Source organism: Festucalex cinctus, chromosome 8 (genome assembly GCF_051991245.1).
Source record: "Festucalex cinctus isolate MCC-2025b chromosome 8, RoL_Fcin_1.0, whole genome shotgun sequence".
NCBI classification, from domain to species: Eukaryota; Metazoa; Chordata; class Actinopteri; order Syngnathiformes; family Syngnathidae; genus Festucalex; species Festucalex cinctus.
The window spans coordinates 2,818,480-2,841,500 of record NC_135418.1 but is presented as its reverse complement, the minus strand read 5'-3'; the positions used below and the strand labels follow the sequence as shown (position 1 = coordinate 2,841,500).

Genomic DNA, 23,021 nt, shown 5'->3' with positions numbered 1-23,021 from the left:
TAACTTCTGAAAGTCACTAATTCACGATACTGAGATGATATAGTCTGAATGGTTGATGCAAACAATGAAGTTGCTAGGTGTAAAACACTCACTGATAAGTGTTTTCAGTGAAAAAATAACAGAATTTGTTAGTAGCAACCTAATTACTGAGCATGAGTGGCCAGAATATTACACGTGACTGATACTGATGAAAACACAGGACAATATAATATTGTACTGTAAATTCCAATTTATTGGCAAATTTGTGGGCATGTGATTGTGTCATTTCACTCACCACTGTGCTGGTTATATTAAAGTGTGTGTGCGCATCAACCTGTGTCAGTCCTTAATATGTCCCCTTTAATTTTATACCTACACAGTGGTATTAAATAATATTTAATATTACAATTGACAATAAAAAAAATCAGCTCGTGCCCTTATGGACGCTCGCATTTTTCTCAGTCCAGCATGTGCAATTTCTGGAGAAATTGCACGGGAATGCTGATAGCTGAATGCTAAGATTTGAATGCACGTGGAATGCTTATGAAGTAAATTGGGAGATAAATTATAAAATTATAACAACCTGGTTACTGGACAATGCACTTTACCAACTGTGCCACCGAGCAGTATCAGAAACAATGATGATAAGTGGGCGTGGAAAGTGATACATAGAAAAAGTTAAATGTCTGTCCCATTGAAAATTAATGGGGAAAAGTGTATATTATATGTTAAATTGTGCAAATACTGTAAGTAATGTAAATGCAAAATAGATGAATGTTGTAGTAGTAGTAGTAGTAGTAGTAGTAGTTTTTACAAATGTTTATTTGACCAGGCAATCAAATAAGATTCAAACATTTGACACGTGTCCATGAAACGAGCTCTAAAGGATGGAATCAACGATCAATAGTGTCGTAGAGTCACACTCTTATTTTGTTTGACTCGGAAAGGAGCTACATGATTTGATTGAGTGATGGAAAAATTCTTTAAAAGCACTCAATGAAACCTGCATGAGAGTGTCATTTTAATAGAAAATAGAGGAATCAATTGAGCACATTTCTTTCTTTGCACTGTGGGCATTTGAATGGAGTTGGGCCTGACTGGGCAGTGGATCAATTCTCATTCCTCAGCTGAAGTGGTTTGCAGGGCATTACCTTTTCGGGCCCTGAAAACTGTGTTTACTCCACACTTTCATCATATGTGTTTGCAAGCGTTCCATGTTTAAGGGTTGAACAGGCACAGTTTTCATCAGGGGTCCGTTTCAGAAAGCGGTTCAACAAACTACGACTGACCCTGAACTGTGAGTTGACCTACCCTGAAATAGGAAACTCTGCGTTTTCGGTGCCAGGACAGCTGATTTTAGTTAGTTTGAGCAACACAGAGTAATTACACCTGGAGTTAAGCTTGTGCACCACCACTCTAAAAAGACGGCATCAGTGGAGACCCGTTCGACATGTCACCATGGGAACAGGGAAGCAGATATGAAACAGGCTAGAGTTACCTCTCTTTCTCGATTGAGTTGCCTCACTTCCTGAAACTGAAACATCAAGAGTTTCCTGGATTTCAGTATTAACAGACTCAGAGTTTTCACTAAACCTGCTTTGTGAAATGGACCTCAGTTCTTCAAACTGAGCTCAAAATGGTCATCTCACCCATTAAATGGGAGCGGCGATTACTCGCTAATTTTTGCTATCCACGTCAGGGTGCATTCCTTACCCTGTCGTGAATAGCAGACATTCACTGTGCCAAATGATTCAACGCTCAATCAGAAGAGACTATCACTCTCCTCCCTGTCCGTCCTTAGGTTTACCTTCTGATGGCAACATTACTGAAATGAAGCGGGTGTGGCAAAATGCAAACGGCCACTCTCCCAAACCGATGACCATCCTCGCAGCTCTATGCCGCCGCTCAGAGGAGGTCGAGAAGATGGACGTTCGATTGAGGGTGTCCAAAGAAGAGAAAACGCTGGCTCTGTTTCTGGTCAAATACAGACAAGATCTCTGCAAGAATGATGACGAGCAAGATGGGCTCAAAATCTTTACAGACTTCATCATAGATGTAAGTTTGAGCTTCTTGATATAGTATATGGTGTGCGACTACAGGCCATTGCAAACATCTGCTTATGTCGGAGTACGGCCTAATTTCGCCACCATTCTGTTATCTACGTCTGTTTATTTTTCAGGCTTTCATGTGGCTCACTGCTGTCATGTTTTGTCAGGCGAGTGGAGAGTTTGCCACAGACATGAAACAAATAATCAGTTTCAAATGTATTTCAATTGAATGGTAGTAGTTTGCCACACGGCGCATGAAGAATAAGCACCGAGGGAGATGAGTGAACTCTATTATTAAATCAGTGAGATGTGATATGTTGCAGCTCCGCGACACAAAAAGGGCGACCGTGGCGTCCTTTTAACATTTTGCTTTATTTTCACAAATTCAAATAAAACCATGAGCACTGTCTGTTCCACACCGTGTGCCTCAACTGTCCGACGCTGCATGTGTTGCATTCAAAGACCTGCATCAGATACCTTCACTGGATATAGGAAAAAGCAATAATTTGCATCCCACACTAATCTCCCACACTCTCCCCCACAAAAAAAATGTCGTCCCGACATTACAATATGTACCTCAAAATTAACATTTTGCATACAGAACAGCATAGTGTGGACAGTTATAAACAGGTCACAACCTTTTTTTTTTTTTTTTTCCCCATCTTCCCCTGCTCGTATTCAAATATTTACATAGTTCTCACACAGTTTGCCATATGTGTCAACAACATTCAATACACAAAAAACACGAGAGGTACCATTTGAAAGTGTGAGGTGCAAAGAACACAAACAATCCAAACCTTTTTCACCAGGGTCGCCAGTAACCGTTTACATTTACACACTTAGTAGCTACTGTCCTCTCTGTGAAAGTTGGCTGACCTAGTGTATCGTAAGTCAAAATTTGTGGCCTCCTCCTCTCTCTCTCTGAATACGAACTCTGCTGCTCTGTTTCTGTCACCTTCTGAATCTGACCAATTGACCAACCCCCTTGCATCTACCGTGTACTCAACAGTTGGAATAGGGACAACATCCACCTGTTCATCATCTTCTGGTTCCAGAGGCTCATTCTGCACTGATGCATTTTTATCAATCTGTGGTACAAACTCTGCAGCAGTGGGGTCCAATGAGGGGAAGCCATGTGGCTCAGGGGCAGACCATGTTAGAACAACATCAGATAAATCCTCATCTAGATCCTCCTCACTTCTCAACTGCTGCATCTGTCGTACATTAGTTTTCTTGTTTTCAAAGGATCTTTTCCTGGTTTTTGTCTCAGTTACAGTCTTGTGTTCATCTGGTGTTAGTGGAAGAAAGTCACAGTGCAACAGCAAATTCCTGTGTAAAATCTTTGTCCTGCCTCTGCCATTTTCTGGCTCCAACTCAAATACCGGCTGTCCACACCATTTTGACGTTTTATGACATAGATAGTATCCTCCCAATATGAGCGGATTTTGCCAGGGCCTCCTTTTTCAACATTTCTTACAAGTACACGGCTGCCGACCTGAAGAGGTGGACCATGGATTCTCTTATTGTACTGTATTTTACCTCTATCAGCTGACTTAGCCACATTCCTGGAGGCGATGTTATAAGCCTCAATCATCCTGTGTCTCCATTTGTCCACATAGTCCTGGTAGGAGCCTGGGCTGTCTTCCTTCTCAATGCCAAACAGGAGGTCGATGGGAAGCCTTGGCAGTCTACCAAAAAGTAAAAAGAATGGAGAATAGCCCGTGGCTTCATTAGCACTGCAATTGTAGGCGTGTATTACTTTGGGCAGGTGTTTTTTCCAGTCCAATTTTTGTTCATCAGTGAGCGTTCGCAACATGGAGAGAAGAGTCCTGTTAAATCTTTCGGTTTGTCCATTCACTTGAGGGTGATATGGAGTTTTGTGAGACCATTTTATACCAGACAACTCCTTCAGATGGTGTAACAGCCTGTTCTCAAACTCTCTCCCTCGATCGTGGTGAAGTCTTTCTGGGAAACCAAATCTAAGGCAAAAGTCATTGAACAGTTTTTCGGCCACAGTCTTTGCTGATTTGTTAGTAGTTGCATATGCCTGTGCAAAGCGTGTATAATGGTCCATGACCACCAAAATATACTCACAACCACCCTTACACTGTTCTAAGTGAAGGAAGTCAACTGACACTAACTGAAAGGGGTGAGTGGTTTCAATACTCTGCATCGGTGCACGTGTTGGCCTGTTTGGCTTTCTTTTTTTTAGACACTCACATACATTCATGACATAGTGTTCAATGTCTCTTTGCATTTTGGGCCAATAAAAACGGTCTCTCACCAAATTTAGCGTTCTCTCCGAGCCTAAGTTACCCATTTGTTTGTGCAGCTCATTCAAGACAAGGGGATGAAATACTGAAGGGAGAACCAATTGCTTTTTATTTGCCGTCACTCTATACAGTGTCCCATCTTCCCTGATCTTGAGCTTAGTCCACTCTCTGGCCAATGCCTTGACCTTCGCGCCCTCAGTTTTAAGCTCATGTGCTGCAGGTCTCCTTTCCTTTTTCTTTTCACGTAACTGTACATTTTACCTATTACAGGGCTGAGCTATGCAAATCTCGTCTCTGGGAAATGGCTTAATAGTGTCTAACAGTCCCTCAGCTACTGTTTGCTGCTGGAGCGCATTTAAGGAAACAACGCTAAACATGGGAGTTTGTTCTGACTCCTGCAACAAGACACCTTGCTGTGTGGCAGTTACCACTTCCTGACTAATCGACTGTGTACAGTGGCTCATATAGTCCTCAAAGTCAATGGGCATCCTAGATAACTCGTCTGCATCCGCGTTAGTTTTGCCAGGTCTGTATTTTATGGTAAAATTGAAATCGGCCAATTCTGCTACCCATCGCTGACCGGAGGCATTCAACTTAGCTGTTGTTAACACATAAGTGAGTGGGTTATTATCTGTGTAAACCACACATGACGGTGCATGCAACAAGTAATCTCGAAAGCGCTCACAGATAGCCCACTTTAGCGCTAAAAATTCCAATTTACCGGCATGCATGTGGTAGTTCTTCTCTGGTGGTGTTAGAGTTCTCGATGCATATGCAATTACCCTCAGTTTTCCATTGCTACGCTGATAGAGTACAGCTCCTAATCCTGCTTGAGAGGCATCAGTATGTAACACAAATGGATGATTCAGGTCTGGGTAACCTAGAATAGGAGGGTTTGACAGTTTGTCAACCAGATAACACAAAATCTGATGATGAGTGTCTGTCCATGTAATCGAGGCCGATGATGGTAACTGCCCTCTAATTGGTTTATTTTTCCCTTTTTTTGTTTTTTTCTGTGTCTTTAAATCTTGGGGTACATTGGAAGGTGTTGGCGGGGCAGCTCGCAGCTCATATAAGGGTTGTATATATGACCTGTAGTACGATAGAAAACCCAAAATTTGCCTCACTTCGCCCACAGTGCAGGGGTGTCTATCTTTCAGTGACAGCACAGGGGCGACCTCTGCTGGATCCATGCCATGGCCATCTTTTGACACAATCCTGGCCAAAAATCTGACTTTAGGCTTGAAAAGGTTACATTTCTTAGGAGTAAGTTTGACACCATGCTTCTGGTACCTTTGTAAAACCGCTCTCACGTGTTCAACATGGTCCTGAAACGACTTACTGTGCACCAAGTTGTCATCAAGATATGGCAGACAAATGTCACCCCGTAAACCCCACAGACACTCCTCCATGCTTCTCTGAAATTCGGCTGGGGCAGAACTAAGGCCAAATGGGATCCGCACCCACTGGTATAAACCCCATGGCGTAATGAACGCGGTGAGTGGCTGACTTTCCTCATCCAGAAAGCCTTGGTGATAGGCTTTCCCCTGATCCAGCACTGTAAACCATGAACTGCCAGTAAGACTATCTACCTATCTAGCATGTCTTGTATCCTGGGAATGGGGTGTCTGTCTGGCACGGACTTACGATTAAGTTCCCGATAGTCTACACAGAGCCTGAGCTCCCCTTACACACACTATTGGTGAAGAATATGGTGACTTTGATTTGGTGACCCATCCCCTGTTGATTAAGTCCTGCAGGTATGCTTTTACCTCTTGATGTAGTGGTTTAGGCACACTAATGTAAGTTTTTTGGACTGGTGTATGATCATGAAGAGAAATGTGCATGCGAAGGGTTGGAATGCTGCCTACATCGTTTTCATCCCGGGCAAATGCTTTACACTTCTCCCTGAGCTTTTCCCTCACTACACATTAATGTTCATTATTTAAATGGTCTAGCAACACTGGGGGGTCCCATGTCTCGCTCGTTTCACTAGGGAGAGTCGATAATGTTTCAAAGTCAGCCTCATTTTTATCAGTTTTTGGTAGGTGCGCAGGCTGTACCACTGCTGGATATATTGCTTTAATTCCTTCAGTATGTCCCAAAACAACACGAGAATCCAGAGTGACATTAGTGGTGTTAGTGACCTGCACTGGGACTGTGGTTGAGTTGCCTCTTTTCACCTTAAACAGTACTTCTTGTATATGCAAGCCCCCCGGTAAACTCTGGTTCAAATTTGGGCAAAACAACATAGCAGTGTCCTCATCCACCTGTATACGTGTGCGGCAGCGAATGGTGGTGCCTTCATTTGGACCTAAGACAATTTTACCCTTTCCTGTCTTTACATGAATTTCTTCAGTGACGGTTTGGTGTGTATGTAGCAAATGAATGAAGGTCTCGGCGGAGCACATGTCCAAGTCAAAAGCACTACTCACAATATGAGCAGTACAGTCATTCTTGGTTGAACCTTCTTTCAGTTGCTCATTTATCACTTCCTCTATCACATTAATGGGGTCACTAGAGACGAGTATCGGCACTAACAGACCAGGGCTGGAAACTTCTGCACCTGTTAGTTTGAACTCGACAGGAACCCACCCAATAAATGGTATTTTTGTCTGGTTGACGGCCAGCCCATTTAAAGGTTTTGGTCCCAAGAGTTCATCTATCCCTCGAATTGTGGTATGAGGCAAGTGCACTTTTCTCCATAGGTCATTTATCACTGTATCTTGGGCACCTGTATCCCACAGCGCTGTAACTGGTACATTATCAAAAGTGCACCTGACCATTCTGTGTCTACCAATTAGTTGAACCAGTTTTCTCCCTTGCTTGTTTGACACAACATCAAGATTACCCATGTGTGTTGAGCACTGTTTTTCCTCCTTTTCACCCAGATAGTGTTCAACCAGTCTTACCGCTTGACAGGTGTGCTTGTGTTCCGGCCAGTGTTGTGTCTGACAGGCTTTGGAACAGTAAGTGGCTGATGAGCAGCCTGCACAAATCTGGAGCAGTGCATCACGTTGTTCCTCTTGTCGACAGTGATGGCAGTAGCGGGACTTCTCATTAGGTGGCTGGGTCACTGCTGGTCCCGTGGCAGTGGCCCCCTGACGTTTCCCTGCAGCAGACGTGAAGCTCGGCATCCTCTGGAGATGTGACCCGACTGGCCACACTTGAAGTAGTGGGTGCAGTTGTCCCCCTCACTGTTGTCGTGGCAGGTCCTGCATCCTCTCCCCTTGCGGGCACTGTCGTTGCTCGGCGGTACCTGGTGGGCTGGAACTTATTGGCGTTCAAGGATGCAAGCACCATCTGTTTCATTTCTGCAACTTCAGCTTTTAGTTCTGCTACAACGGCATGTACTTCAGATGGAGCTGGAGCAATCTTGAATTTCTCCTTGGCTACAGCTGTACTCTGGGCTGACGTCATCTGCGTTCCACCAGGTGGCTCGACTGCAGTTTGCAGATCATTAATTCTGGTCGTCTTGGTGCTGTTCCTCTTCAACTTGTGCAGCCGCTCCGCTTCAAAGTTAGCTGCTTCATTTAGTCTCTCAATCAGCATTTCACCAGTCACATCGAAATTGTCCAGAAGCGGCTTGATCTGGAATTTAATGTTGTCATTTAGTAGTCCTGTGCCCAGTGAACTCAAAAACTTCTTCTTGACCAGATCTGCATTGTAGTGTTCAGCTGGTTCTTCTTTAGATGCATACAGAAGCCGGTCCTTGAGCTCGATGGCCCTGAAGAGGAAGTCCTGGGGGAACTCCTTCGGTTCCTGGGTTATGTTTATCAGTTTTTGATACAAGTCAGATGTGTCCTCTTCTCTGTAATGTCCTTTGAGTATTGTTTTTAATTGAGAGAGTGTCACATCAGTCTTTATTTCAAGCATGTCTCGTAGTTTGAGTCCTGGGCAGATGGCCCTTATCACTGCTTCGATCACCTCCGATTCACTGTGACCTTTCCGGAGTCCAAGTTCCATCTGGTGGAGCAGGTTGGTGTATGACAGCCTGTCGCGCTGCCCGCCCTCGCCTATTTGGCCACAGATCCGAAATTCCCTGCGGATAGTCACCTCTGGTATTTTAGGTGGCTGTGGGCTTTGGCTCAAGACAGGTAAAGCATCCACCATTTTAAGTTTTTCTTGCAACGCTTTTACTTATTCTCTCAGCTCATTGTATTTGTGTGTCATCTCCATGGGGCGGGAAAAAGTACGGCACTCGCGAGCATCACTTTTGGAAGCAATTTCTTCAATAAACGCTAAAAGTTCAAGAATCAACTGGACTACATCTTCTAACTTGTGGCTTTGCGCAAGTTCATCCAATTTGTTTTCAATCACTTTCATTAACTCTCGTCGACTCTTGTCTTTGACAGCCTGCTCATCCTCGCTATCACCGACATTGAAGCATTTCAGAAAGTTACACACCTCTGTCAGTTCATCCCAACTTAGCCTGCACAACGTGGTGGTAACTTGGTCCCTTAACACTTCTGGCTCCATCTTTAGTACTCACAAGCTGATCCGTTTGCCAGAATATCCAGGTTCGTTGTTGGAGAAGGGTTTTCTTCAGCGGCGCAAAGAGTGCTAACGTTAGCCGCTAACAGTGCTAATCAAAAAGGTCTTTACTCACGCAGGTCTCTTCACAAAAAAAATCCCTTTCTCCAGGCTTGGCTCGCCATGATATGTTGCAGCTCCACGACACTCAGATCTTTCGCTAAATTACCGTTTTAACATTTTGCTTTATTTTCACAAATTCAAATAAAACCATGAGCACTGTCTGTTCCACACCGTGTGCCTCAACTGTCCGACTGCATGTGTTGCATTCAAAGACCCGCATCAGAAAAACGTAAATCAGTGATACCTTCACTGGATATAGGAAAAAGCAATAATTTGCATCCCACACTAATCTCCCACATATGCAGCACGAGGATCTATGACGGAAGTGCACTCAGATCTTTCGCTAAATTACTGACGTCATGCAGAAACCTTGCATCTCCAAAAGCAAAACTTTTCAGGAAAACAACACAATGGCATATTGAGCCTTGAAATTGCAGAGGTAAAGAGAGAGAAAGCCATTCTCACTCAACACTTTAAATTGGCTAGTAATTTGTGAAAATAACACACCCACTTGGGGACTAACCACTAGTATCGATTTGTGAAAAAAAAATTGGAATTGACCAAATTTAGACACAGGATGTTTCAGCCAGGCAATGTTGATCATAAACCATTATAAATGCAGCATGTTTATATTTCAGGATGTGCCATTTATTTTAGATTTGGAATTGCATAAGCATATGCAGCGGGGTCAAAACTACAAGACTGCATAATCTTTTAACACCTTTAAGCAAAGCAAACTACATCAGCATGATTTTTATTTTTTTTTCCTTTGAGTGAGTTCAAGTTGTGAGCATGGCCACTTGATTAGGGATAGTGAAAAGGAGGCAGCCTAACCCCGGGTTTTCACCGGATGCGGTTGCGGTGCGGTTGCGGTGCGGTGCGTCTTGACTGCGTGCTCCGGACGGGTCAATTTTTTTGTCAATCCACACCGGCTCCGCACAGCTGCGGTCCGGCAGCTCCGTCGCCGCCCACTTCCCAACGTGTCTCGCGGGACCGCGCGCGCGCAATCATGTGGCATTTCACAACGACAAACATACAGAAAGTCTGTGCTCAGCAGAGAAGCAGAAAGAGAGGTGGACTTCTTTTGATTTAACCTTTTCTTCTTTTTCTGCTATGAGATTCCATGCAGCATCCTTTTTTTGGTTGTCCTTATAAAAAGGATGTGCCGTGTCAGAAGAGAATATTACAAGGCCGCTTCTGTCAAAATTTGATGGATGACATTCTTAATTAGATTAGGGGGGTCATGTGTGGGTCATGACCCCTCCCAAATGAAGATTAATGACCCTTTAATGACTTCCAGATGTCATATAATGAGGGTTAATGACCTTTAATGACTTCCTGATGTCATTTAATGAGGGTTAATGACCCTTAATGACTTCCTGATGTCATTTAATGAAGATTAATGACCCCTAATGACTTCCTGATGTCATTTAATGAAGATTAATGACCCTTAATGACTTCCTGATGTCATTTAATGAAGATTAATGACCCTTTAATGACTTCCAGATGTCATATAATGAGGGTTAATGACCTTTAATGACTTCCAGATGTCATTTAATGAGGGGTAATGACCTTTAATGACTTCCGGATGTCGTATAATGAAGATGAATGACTTTTAATGACTTCCGGATGTCGTTTAATGAAGATGAATGACCTTTAATGACTTCCAGGTGTTATATAATGAAGATGAATGACCCTTAATGACTTCCTGATGTCATTTAATGAAGATTAATGACCCCTTAATGAAGATGGATGATGTGTAGGTGGTGTTCCTACCTGTTTTTGCAGATATCATGGCTGACCCGGGTTCAAATGCTAATTGTTTGGTTAACTTCCGGATCCGGTGCACGCCCCCCTAGATTGAGTGAATAATAATGAGGTTGAATGACGTGATCGGAGGGAGTGGTTTAGTATGGGTAAAACCGCCGGGGGAAAAGTACTAGCCATTTCTATTATGGTGAAGGGGGAAAAGTATGCGCAAACACGGCTCAAAGATTGTATTTTTAGAGGTTGTAAAACAAGAAGTATAAGGTAAGGTTAAACTGTGATACGGTGGTTGGTATTATGAAATTAAAAAACATGAAGTTATACATTATATGTAAAAATGTTGTAAGAGTCGTTCGTGACTGCTGGGGTTGAATCTGAAAATAAACGGATAAAACTATATAATTTCCCCTTACTGATATAGTTACTATCTGACATTTTTGTTCAATATTTCTGTGAGTAGGGGGAAGCATATGCAGTCAAAGATTCATGGGGAGGTCAAATGTATGTCTGTGCTTGTGTGTGCGTACGCGCATGTATGGCTGCATGGGGGTCAAAGAAGTGTGAGGACAGACGGGCGGCTGAAGAAGTGTGAGGTTAGACGGTGGCTATAATGTTGTTAGTTTGAAAAGACAACGCTTCCTAAAATATATTACAAAAATATGCATCTACTTAGATCTGATTCTATTTATAATAATAATTTTATGTAGAAATTGGTGAAAAGCCATCATCAGCGATAGTCTCCTTACCCCTGCGAGGACAGGGGTTGCTGGTCATAAAATTAAATTAGGCTGAAGAAGAACGGATACGCAGCTAATTGCGAGGGGCCATTTTTGGTCTGAGAAAGGCGATTGTTCAATATTCCTGTGAGTAGGGGGAAGCAGAGGCAGTCAAAGATTCACGGGGAGGTCAAATGTATGTCTGAGGGGCCTGTGTATGCGTGTGTGCGTTTGCATGAGAGCTGAACAGTGTAAGATTAAACGGTAACTGTAATGTTGGTTTTCAAGAAGAGATTTCCAAAACTGCTTCTTTAAAAAAACATCTACACAGATATCCATTTATGATAGTTTTATGCAGCAACCGTTAGTTGAAACATCCTAGCTAACATTTTCTCAAGGATTTGAAAAGTGGTGACAAGTGAAAACTAATTAAGCTTACCTATAGGCGTAACGGTGTGTGGCTTTGAGTCCATCACATACATGCTCTGCATAGAGCATATATGCGTAGCAGCGAGGTATGCGTAGCAGAAAGGGGAGATGTCCCTACACTCGTGAGAATTTTCTGAGGCTTGTTGGAGACACTAGGACTCTGTCACAGTTTGAGTGTGTGTGTTTCAATGACCATAATTGTTGGGGGGCTGGTGGATATGAGCGAGGGGGTTGGTTAGACGTCTGCCAGCGTGCTCTCCTTGGGATATTTTCTCAAATACTAAAACCCAAATGCCAGTCCTCTGAACCGAATGACCAGTTGTCTAAACACATTGAATAAATGTAACCCCTCATTTTCCAATGCCATAAAAACATTTTACATGAAGACACAATTCACAAATTGCTCTCATGCGATACAAAATGTTTACCACAAGTCAACAATATTTGAACACAACGGACTTAACTGGCGTTCACACAACAACTCAAAAATTGAATACACTTGTTGCTAATGATGTGACCACACCTATAAACTCAAGTTCAGAGTGTACAGTTTGCTGGAGAGTCCAAACAAGCGCAATGGATAGAGGCAGAGCCAGAGGAAGAGGAATTAGAGGAGGGAGAGGAGCAGGTCGAGCAATGCAAAAGTTATAAAATAGTAACATGGAATGGTAAGGGTATTCGGAAAACACGAAAATAAAAATAATAATTTAACCATCTTATTACAGTCTTTCTCAATTGCTAATACACATTTCTTGAAACCTGTACCCATTTTCTCAAAACCTTAAACACAAACACAAAAATTCAAACAATTTTCACAAAAGCCGTGACTTTTCACTTCAAAACCTATTATCCGGTATTCAAATCCGAACAATATATTCAGATCATACACACAGTAAGTCAAAATATATTCACCATGAGAGCATTTGTTAGACACGACATAAAATAATCTAACACAGAGCATCCAGGGTAGGTAGTCAACAGAGGTTTATTTTACATGCATGAACAAACATAGTTTTTGGCACTAGACAAATTACTAACCAAGTTAAAATTATGGTGAATTCAAATGAAATAGAAAGGGTGTATGAAAATAAATTCCTTGGAGTAGTTATTGATGATAAATTATGTTGGAAGCCACATGTAGAAAATGTTAAAAGGAAAATGTCAAAAATCATCGGGATACTCTATAAAACTAAGGATGTCCTGAACATGAACTCATTATATATATTATATAGTTCATTATTATTACCATATTTGACCTATTGTGTGGAAATCTGGGGGACTGCATATAAAACAAACACTAACTCTGTTTTCAATTTGCAAAAAAGAGCCATAAGGATTATTAATCGTTCAAAATATACAGAATCAACACATCCATTATTTATCAAATTAAATACAATGACATTTTATGACTTGGTTGAGTTTAAAATAGCACAAATAATGTACAAAGTATATAACAATCTACTCTGCTATATTACTCAGACATTGTTTGAAAATAGACACAGTCCTTATGATATAAGGGGTACAAGTGTGTACAAAAAACCCAAAACAAGAACAAATATTAAGCAAAGGTGTGTTTCTGTAAAAGGTGTTAATTTGTGGAATAATCTGGGAATTGACTTGAAAAGATGTGACTCACTTGTTGAGTTAAAAAAAAAACGTTTAAATGCAAAGTTAAAAAAAATTACTTTTGTCAAATAAGAGCATGAAAATTGTATATAATGAGTATGAGTATATGATGTATAAATGTATTATGGTATATGTTTAGGAATTTTATGTATATATGTTGCTGGATAATGCACGCATCATTTTATTTTTAAAAATATTAACCTAGTATTGTATCAATAATGAAATAAGTTTAAATGTATAATGTATGAGGGGTAGGACTAAATAAGTTAACTTCTTCCTACTCCCTTTTGAACATGTAAACTATGATGAGTTTGTTTTTTCTTTTCTTCTTTTCTTTTTTAACTTTTGTTTCTTTGCTGTTTGTTTTTATGTTCAATAATTCAATCAAAAAACGTGATAGCGTCAAAATGGGTACTTTTAACAAAAAAACATGCATTAGTCTTAGGGCAAAATAATTTAGGAATAGTGTGAAATGTGTTTAAGTTTTATCCAAAAAGAGTGGATGAGTTTTGAGAATTGGGTCTAAGCCTGAACCGTGTGTAAGGTTTGGTCAAAAAAGTGTTTCATTCCAGAAATTAGTCTCGGAAACTGAGAATTTGCTTCATCGAACGGGGTTTGGTGTTTTAGCAACTGATAAAAACTGTTAAGTTAAAAGCGGACATGACAATACAATAACCACACATAACAAAATCAGAACAACCCTATCTCAATTGTAAATAATACATTCAAATATTCACACCAACTTCTAGGCCGTGGGGTGAACCCCAAAAAAGTGCCGAGGAAATGAGTTTCGCTCCACTGTCTGGGCACTACTTGTTCAATGCATTTTTTGATAGATAATACCCTTCTGAACTTTGGGTTAAAAGTTCACCCAATGTTTTCCTGCCCCAATTTTGTCACAAGCCAGAAATGCATATATAGGTAAATAACAAAAAACGAAAATCTTGTGCTACAGTTTTTGGTTGTAAAACGTCTTACATTAAATTTGGCAACAGAAAATAATTCCCAGATGTTATAAATACATGTACCTAACATCAGAAACAAGTATTGGTGGTTTGGTGCAATCATGTGAATTTAGATAATTAAATATATTAAATTTGTGCCAAAAAAAACAAAAAAACGCTTCAACTAGAAGTGAAACCAGCACACAGATGTTACATTTAGCTATGTTTATGTTTCATATATGAAAACAATTCACAACCTATTACGTAATGAAAGGTACACAAGAAGCAGCATACATCGGCCAAAAATACTACCATGCACCACAAACCTGGAACAAGGCAAAATGGACTAGATGGAAATAGATGCATTCAGAGCCCAGATTATTATAACATATAGAATATTTATTAAAGTATCAGATTGTGTCATCACAGCATGTCATTTATACCCCCCACCCCTACCCAAAAAATATTAATAAAAAAATATAATAATAATAAAATAAAAATCAAATGTGCATTCACAATAAAACCTTTGGAACTTCATTGGAACAGCTCTTTTATTTTTTTGGCAGACCAATTTAACAAAGGTCTGTGTTGTGGAAAAATGGAATACAGACATTTTAATTTTTGCTTGAAAAGTGTTAAAATGGAGAGTTAACATCTTGATAATGAAACAAACAAAATGGCAGATTTTACATAGATTTTACAGCCCTGCACTGTAAAGTGTCCTCGTATGCCCTGTGATTTTCCAACCTGATGTTGCACCAGCCATGTGTTAGTGTCACTTTCTTGGCTTACATCAGTAGACTCAGTAGTTGATGTATCTGATGAGTGAGGTACCCTGTCTAAAAGTTTGTCAGTTGTTGGTAATGTCTCTACAAAAACCATTTCAGAGTTGTTGCTGGAAAGGGGTGTGAAAAACCAGATGGGGGAAATCACGCCTCAATCTTCGTTTCAGTATATCCTGCCTGAAATAGAAAATTGAGGGGGAAGATGAGCACAAGATACACATATTCACATCACACTAGGACTGCTCTATTATGGAAAAAAATAATCATCACAATTATTTTGGTAATAATTGAAATCAAGATTATTCTAAACAATTATATTTTGTTCAAATCAAGAAAATATTTCAACATTTGAAAATAAGACAATCACAATCATATGAAACTATAATTATGTAAGTTGCTTTTGGATCCAACAAAATTTATAATATATTATTATTATTATTATTATTATTATTATTATTATTATTATTATTACGTTAGCAAAAATTTGAAGTTGGGGTGCAGTGTGTGTGTGCAGTAAGCTAGTTTTGACATGGGTGTGTGGTAAAATAACTCGTGTGGGCGTGCCACAACTCAAAATTAGTATTATTAGTGCTGCAGCTATCGAATATTTTGGTATTTGGATATCCTACTGAAAATTCTAGTGAATAATCGTATATTTGGATAGAAATACAAATATACCTATAGGCCTATATACTTTCTTGGTCAAAGAACAATTATAAATACAGAAGACAAAAAAACACATTTGCATGTAATAATTAACAACCAACTGGTTTTCATTTTTAGAGAATCAATTTTATTTATTTATTTATTTTTAACTTAAATTGAGCTTGTCAGCAAACTATTTTTCTCTGAAACAGTGAGATTTTAGACAAATCTCTCCCCATAGATTTCATAAATGTGTTTCAATGTGAAGATTTATATGTTACCTGTAGTCTGAAGCATCAAGATCCCCGTGTTTATTAACACTGTTCACAAACCCCTTAGCTTGTCCATTCTCATCACATCTTTGTCAACTATAATCCTTTGACGGATTACTTGTTCACAAAAAGAATTTGTAGCTCTCTAAAACACACACACACTCACTTAATATGTGCAGAGTCATGCTTTCTAATTAATGCTGTCTCGAAATGTAAACAAAATACAAGTGACATATTGCTGACCAATGCTTTACTTTTGAAATGTGTAATTTTAGCAAAGTGACAATGAAATAGTGCAATGTAACAACTCACATTTGTTCGTCCCTGGTTGCTGTTGACTTTAAGAACCTTGTGTAATCTCTGAAACAAAACTGCACCTCCATTGTGACAGTCTTTTGTCTTGAATATGCAGAAGAATGGAACAGTCTTTCTTCATCTCAGCGGCCTGCAGCAACCAACCCGCTTTTAGACAAAAAAGAATTACATTATAAGTGTTATTGTCACATCACCTCTTTACAGTATATGCACATCACAGATTTAAGTAAAGTAAAGTGTTTGTTGAGGTTGATGAGAGAGAGTTTGGGGGAAAAGGGGGTGTGTAGCTGTGACTATATTATGACTGATGGGCACAGGTAACTCGAGTTTGGTAACAACTGTTGGATTCACTCGATAAATCATTCAGCAGCTCGCGTTTTTACTAAACTATAGCCTTAAAACTTAACCTAGCAAAAAATTATTTTCAGCCCTATACTAAATATCGGTCACATTAATAACAGAAATGGGCACGCGTGTGTGTAGCACATACCTGCTGACAATGTTTCTGCTTTGGCGAGATGATCCCTCTTCCGTGTGCCTTCCAATCCCAGACGAGTCTACTTTGAAATTTATTTTTACAAATGATGCAGATGGCTGGAAGAACGGGGCCAGCTGAAGCGATGGGGAAACCTGAACGGGAACGAAGTTTTTTCACCACTTTCTTTCTAACTTTTTTTCTCCTTTCGCTCTCCGACGTTGTGGTCGCCATTTTTGTTATGCGGTTGCTATGGTGAGGAGAAAGCAGCAGCTACCTGATCGTTCAGTTTCGCTCCACTACCAGGGGCACAAAATAATCTTTACTTCATAAAATAGATTTATTAGTAGTAAGTAAGAATCCGTGGAGTTCACCCTCTGAAAACCTGCCAATTTTGTGTTTTCGGTGGTGAAACCCCGGCACTATTTTGCGATGAGGCGCAGTGATCTCTCGTGTGGGCGTAGTGCCATTAGGTCGGTAGTGGTGTGATTTAGGTCACATGAGCCAATCATGTAGCTGCTGCTTTCTCCTCACCATAGCAACCGCATAACAAAAATGGCGACCACAACGTCGGAGAGCGAAAGGAGAAAAAAAGTTAGAAAGAAAGTGGTGAAAAAACTTCGTTCCCGTTCAGGTTTCCCCATCGCTTCAGCTGGCCCCGTTCTTCCAGCCATCTGCATCATTTGTAAAAATAAATTTCAAAGTAGACTCGTCTGGGATTGGAAGGCACACGGAAGAGGGATCATCTCGCCAAAGCAGAAACATTGTCAGCAGGTATGTGCTACACACACGCGTGCCCATTTCTGTTATTAATGTGACCGATATTTAGTATAGGGCTGAAAATAATTTTTTGCTAGGTTAAGTTTTAAGGCTATAGTTTAGTAAAAACGCGAGCTGCTGAATGATTTATCGAGTGAATCCAACAGTTGTTACCAAACTCGAGTTACCTGTGCCCATCAGAGTCATAATATAGTCACAGCTACACACCCCCTTTTCCCCCAAACTCTCTCTCATCAACCTCAACAAACACTTTACTTTACTTAAATCTGTGATGTGCATATACTGTAAAGAGGTGATGTGACAATAACATTTATAATGTAATTCTTTTTTGTCTAAAAGCGGGTTGGTTGCTGCAGGCCGCTGAGATGAAGAAAGACTGTTCCATTCTTCTGCATATTCAAGACAAAAGACTGTCACAATGGAGGTGCAGTTTTGTTTCAGAGATTACACAAGGTTCTTAAAGTCAACAGCAACCAGGGACGAACAAATGTGAGTTGTTACATTGCACTATTTCATTGTCACTTTGCTAAAATTACACATTTCAAAAGTAAAGCATTGGTCAGCAATATGTCACTTGTATTTTGTTTACATTTCGAGACAGCATTAATTAGAAAGCATGACTCTGCACATATTAAGTGAGTGTGTGTGTGTTTTAGAGAGCTACAAATTCTTTTTGTGAACAAGTAATCCGTCAAAGGATTATAGTTGACAAAGATGTGATGAGAATGGACAAGCTAAGGGGTTTGTGAACAGTGTTAATAAACACGGGGATCTTGATGCTTCAGACTACAGGTAACATATAAATCTTCACATTGAAACACATTTATGAAATCTATGGGGAGAGATTTGTCTAAAATCTCACTGTTTCAGAGAAAAATAGTTTGCTGACAAGCTCAATTTAAGTTAAAAATAAATAAATAAATAAAATTGATTCTCTAAAAATGAAAACCAGTTGGTTGTTAATTATTACATGCAAATGTGTTTTTTTGTCTTCTGTATTTATAATTGTTCTTTGACCAAGAAAGTATATAGGCCTATAGGTATATTTGTATTTCTATCCAAATATACGATTATTCATTAGAATTTTCAGTAGGATATCCAAATACCAAAATATTCGATAGCTGCAGCACTAATAATACTAATTTTGAGTTGTGGCACGCCCACACGAGTTATTTTACCACACACCCATGTCAAAACTAGCTTACTGCACACACACACTGCACCCCAACTTCAAATTTTTGCTAACGTCATAATAATAATAATAATAATAATAATAATAATAATAATAATAATATATTATAAATTTTGTTGGATCCAAAAGCAACTTACATAATTATAGTTTCATATGATTGTGATTGTCTTATTTTCAAATGTTGAAATATTTTCTTGATTTGAACAAAATATAATTGTTTAGAATAATCTTGATTTCAATTATTACCAAAATAATTGTGATGATTATTTTTTTCCATAATAGAGCAGTCCTAGTGTGATGTGAATATGTGTATCTTGTGCTCATCTTCCCCCTCAATTTTCTATTTCAGGCAGGATATACTGAAACGAAGATTGAGGCGTGATTTCCCCCATCTGGTTTTTCACACCCCTTTCCAGCAACAACTCTGAAATGGTTTTTGTAGAGACATTACCAACAACTGACAAACTTTTAGACAGGGTACCTCACTCATCAGATACATCAACTACTGAGTCTACTGATGTAAGCCAAGAAAGTGACACTAACACATGGCTGGTGCAACATCAGGTTGGAAAATCACAGGGCATACGAGGACACTTTACAGTGCAGGGCTGTAAAATCTATGTAAAATCTGCCATTTTGTTTGTTTCATTATCAAGATGTTAACTCTCCATTTTAACACTTTTCAAGCAAAAATTAAAATGTCTGTATTCCATTTTTTCACAACACAGACCTTTGTTAAATTGGTCTGCCAAAAAAATAAAAGAGCTGTTCCAATGAAGTTCCAAAGGTTTTATTGTGAATGCACATTTGATTTTTATTTTATTATTATTATATTTTTTTATTAATATTTTTTGGGTAGGGGTGGGGGGTATAAATGACATGCTGTGATGACACAATCTGATACTTTAATAAATATTCTATATGTTATAATAATCTGGGCTCTGAATGCATCTATTTCCATCTAGTCCATTTTGCCTTGTTCCAGGTTTGTGGTGCATGGTAGTATTTTTGGCCGATGTATGCTGCTTCTTGTGTACCTTTCATTACGTAATAGGTTGTGAATTGTTTTCATATATGAAACATAAACATAGCTAAATGTAACATCTGTGTGCTGGTTTCACTTCTAGTTGAAGCGTTTTTTGTTTTTTTTGGCACAAATTTAATATATTTAATTATCTAAATTCACATGATTGCACCAAACCACCAATACTTGTTTCTGATGTTAGGTACATGTATTTATAACATCTGGGAATGATTTTCTGTTGCCAAATTTAATGTAAGACGTTTTACAACCATAAACTGTAGCACAAGATTTTCGTTTTTTGTTATTTACCTATATATGCATTTCTGGCTTGTGACAAAATTGGGGCAGGAAAACATTGGGTGAACTTTTAACCCAAAGTTCAGAAGGGTATTATCTATCAAAAAATGCATTGAACAAGTAGTGCCCAGACAGTGGAGCGAAACTCATTTTCTAGGCACTTTTTTGGGGTTCACCCCACGGCCTAGAAGTTGGTGTGAATATTTGAATGTATTATTTACAATTGAGATAGGGTTGTTCTGATTTTGTTATGTGTGGTTATTGTATTGTCATGTCCGCTTTTAACTTAACAGTTTTTATCAGTTGCTAAAACACCAAACCCCGTTCGATGAAGCAAATTCTCAGTTTCCGAGACTAATTTCTGGAATGAAACACTTTTTTGACCAAACCTTACACACGGTTCAGGCTTAGACACAATTCTCAAAACTCATCCACTCTTTTTGGATAAAACTTAAACACATTTCACACTATTCCTAAATTATTTTGCCCTAAGACTAATGCATGTTTTTTTGTTAAAAGTACCCATTTTGACGCTATCACGTTTTTTGATTGAATTATTGAACATAAAAACAAACAGCAAAGAAACAAAAGTTAAAAAAGAAAAGAAGAAAAGAAAAAACAAACTCATCATAGTTTACATGTTCAAAAGGGAGTAGGAAGAAGTTAACTTATTTAGTCCTACCCCTCATACATTATACATTTAAACTTATTTCATTATTGATACAATACTAGGTTAATATTTTTAAAAATAAAATGATGCGTGCATTATCCAGCAACATATATACATAAAATTCCTAAACATATACCATAATACATTTATACATCATATACTCATACTCATTATATACAATTTTCATGCTCTTATTTGACAAAAGTAATTTTTTTTAACTTTGCATTTAAACGTTTTTTTTTTAACTCAACAAGTGAGTCACATCTTTTCAAGTCAATTCCCAGATTATTCCACAAATTAACACCTTTTACAGAAACACACCTTTGCTTAATATTTGTTCTTGTTTTGGGTTTTTTGTACACACTTGTACCCCTTATATCATAAGGACTGTGTCTATTTTCAAACAATGTCTGAGTAATATAGCAGAGTAGATTGTTATATACTTTGTACATTATTTGTGCTATTTTAAACTCAACCAAGTCATAAAATGTCATTGTATTTAATTTGATAAATAATGGATGTGTTGATTCTGTATATTTTGAACGATTAATAATCCTTATGGCTCTTTTTTGCAAATTGAAAACAGAGTTAGTGTTTGTTTTATATGCAGTCCCCCAGATTTCCACACAATAGGTCAAATATGGTAATAATAATGAACTATATAATATATATAATGAGTTCATGTTCAGGACATCCTTAGTTTTATAGAGTATCCCGATGATTTTTGACATTTTCCTTTTAACATTTTCTACATGTGGCTTCCAACATAATTTATCATCAATAACTACTCCAAGGAATTTATTTTCATACACCCTTTCTATTTCATTTGAATTCACCATAATTTTAACTTGGTTAGTAATTTGTCTAGTGCCAAAAACTATGTTTGTTCATGCATGTAAAATAAACCTCTGTTGACTACCTACCCTGGATGCTCTGTGTTAGATTATTTTATGTCGTGTCTAACAAATGCTCTCATGGTGAATATATTTTGACTTACTGTGTGTATGATCTGAATATATTGTTCGGATTTGAATACCGGATAATAGGTTTTGAAGTGAAAAGTCACGGCTTTTGTGAAAATTGTTTGAATTTTTGTGTTTGTGTTTAAGGTTTTGAGAAAATGGGTACAGGTTTCAAGAAATGTGTATTAGCAATTGAGAAAGACTGTAATAAGATGGTTAAATTATTATTTTTATTTTCGTGTTTTCCGAATACCCTTACCATTCCATGTTACTATTTTATAACTTTTGCATTGCTCGACCTGCTCCTCTCCCTCCTCTAATTCCTCTTCCTCTGGCTCTGCCTCTATCCATTGCGCTTGTTTGGACTCTCCAGCAAACTGTACACTCTGAACTTGAGTTTATAGGTGTGGTCACATCATTAGCAACAAGTGTATTCAATTTTTGAGTTGTTGTGTGAACGCCAGTTAAGTCCGTTGTGTTCAAATATTGTTGACTTGTGGTAAACATTTTGTATCGCATGAGAGCAATTTGTGAATTGTGTCTTCATGTAAAATGTTTTTATGGCATTGGAAAATGAGGGGTTACATTTATTCAATGTGTTTAGACAACTGGTCATTCGGTTCAGAGGACTGGCATTTGGGTTTTAGTATTTGAGAAAATATCCCAAGGAGAGCACGCTGGCAGACGTCTAACCAACCCCCTCGCTCATATCCACCAGCCCCCCAACAATTATGGTCATTGAAACACACACACTCAAACTGTGACAGAGTCCTAGTGTCTCCAACAAGCCTCAGAAAATTCTCACGAGTGTAGGGACATCTCCCCTTTCTGCTACGCATACCTCGCTGCTACGCATATATGCTCTATGCAGAGCATGTATGTGATGGACTCAAAGCCACACACCGTTACGCCTATAGGTAAGCTTAATTAGTTTTCACTTGTCACCACTTTTCAAATCCTTGAGAAAATGTTAGCTAGGATGTTTCAACTAACGGTTGCTGCATAAAACTATCATAAATGGATATCTGTGTAGATGTTTTTTTAAAGAAGCAGTTTTGGAAATCTCTTCTTGAAAACCAACATTACAGTTACCGTTTAATCTTACACTGTTCAGCTCTCATGCAAACGCACACACGCATACACAGGCCCCTCAGACATACATTTGACCTCCCCGTGAATCTTTGACTGCCTCTGCTTCCCCCTACTCACAGGAATATTGAACAATC

General features: G+C 38.9%; 1 protein-coding gene and 2 long non-coding RNA genes across 5 annotated transcripts in view; 2 read left to right on the top strand and 1 right to left on the bottom strand.

The window, feature by feature from the left end:
• trnt1 (tRNA nucleotidyl transferase, CCA-adding, 1) overlaps positions 1-23,021 on the top strand; it is a 72,177-nt gene that overhangs the window by 46,172 nt on the left and 2,984 nt on the right. For 2 of the 3 annotated variants that reach the window (XM_077529711.1, XM_077529712.1), the window contains one exon: positions 1,781-2,034. In XM_077529711.1, coding sequence (XP_077385837.1) covers positions 1,781-2,034 — 254 coding nt within the window. Of the gene's footprint in view, positions 1-1,780; positions 2,035-2,158; positions 2,311-23,021 lie in introns of those variants that run through there. The other variant, XM_077529714.1, reaches the window with a different exon arrangement.
• LOC144023825 (uncharacterized) lies at positions 14,492-17,506 on the bottom strand. Its single transcript, XR_013284613.1, has 3 exons — positions 16,886-17,506; positions 16,393-16,542; positions 14,492-15,340 (listed from the first exon to the last, which is right to left on the bottom strand). It is a non-coding gene; the product is annotated as an uncharacterized LOC144023825 (long non-coding RNA).
• On the top strand, positions 17,162-21,941 carry LOC144023826 (uncharacterized). The gene is made up of 3 exons (XR_013284614.1): positions 17,162-17,644; positions 17,990-18,139; positions 19,192-21,941. It is a non-coding gene; the product is annotated as an uncharacterized LOC144023826 (long non-coding RNA).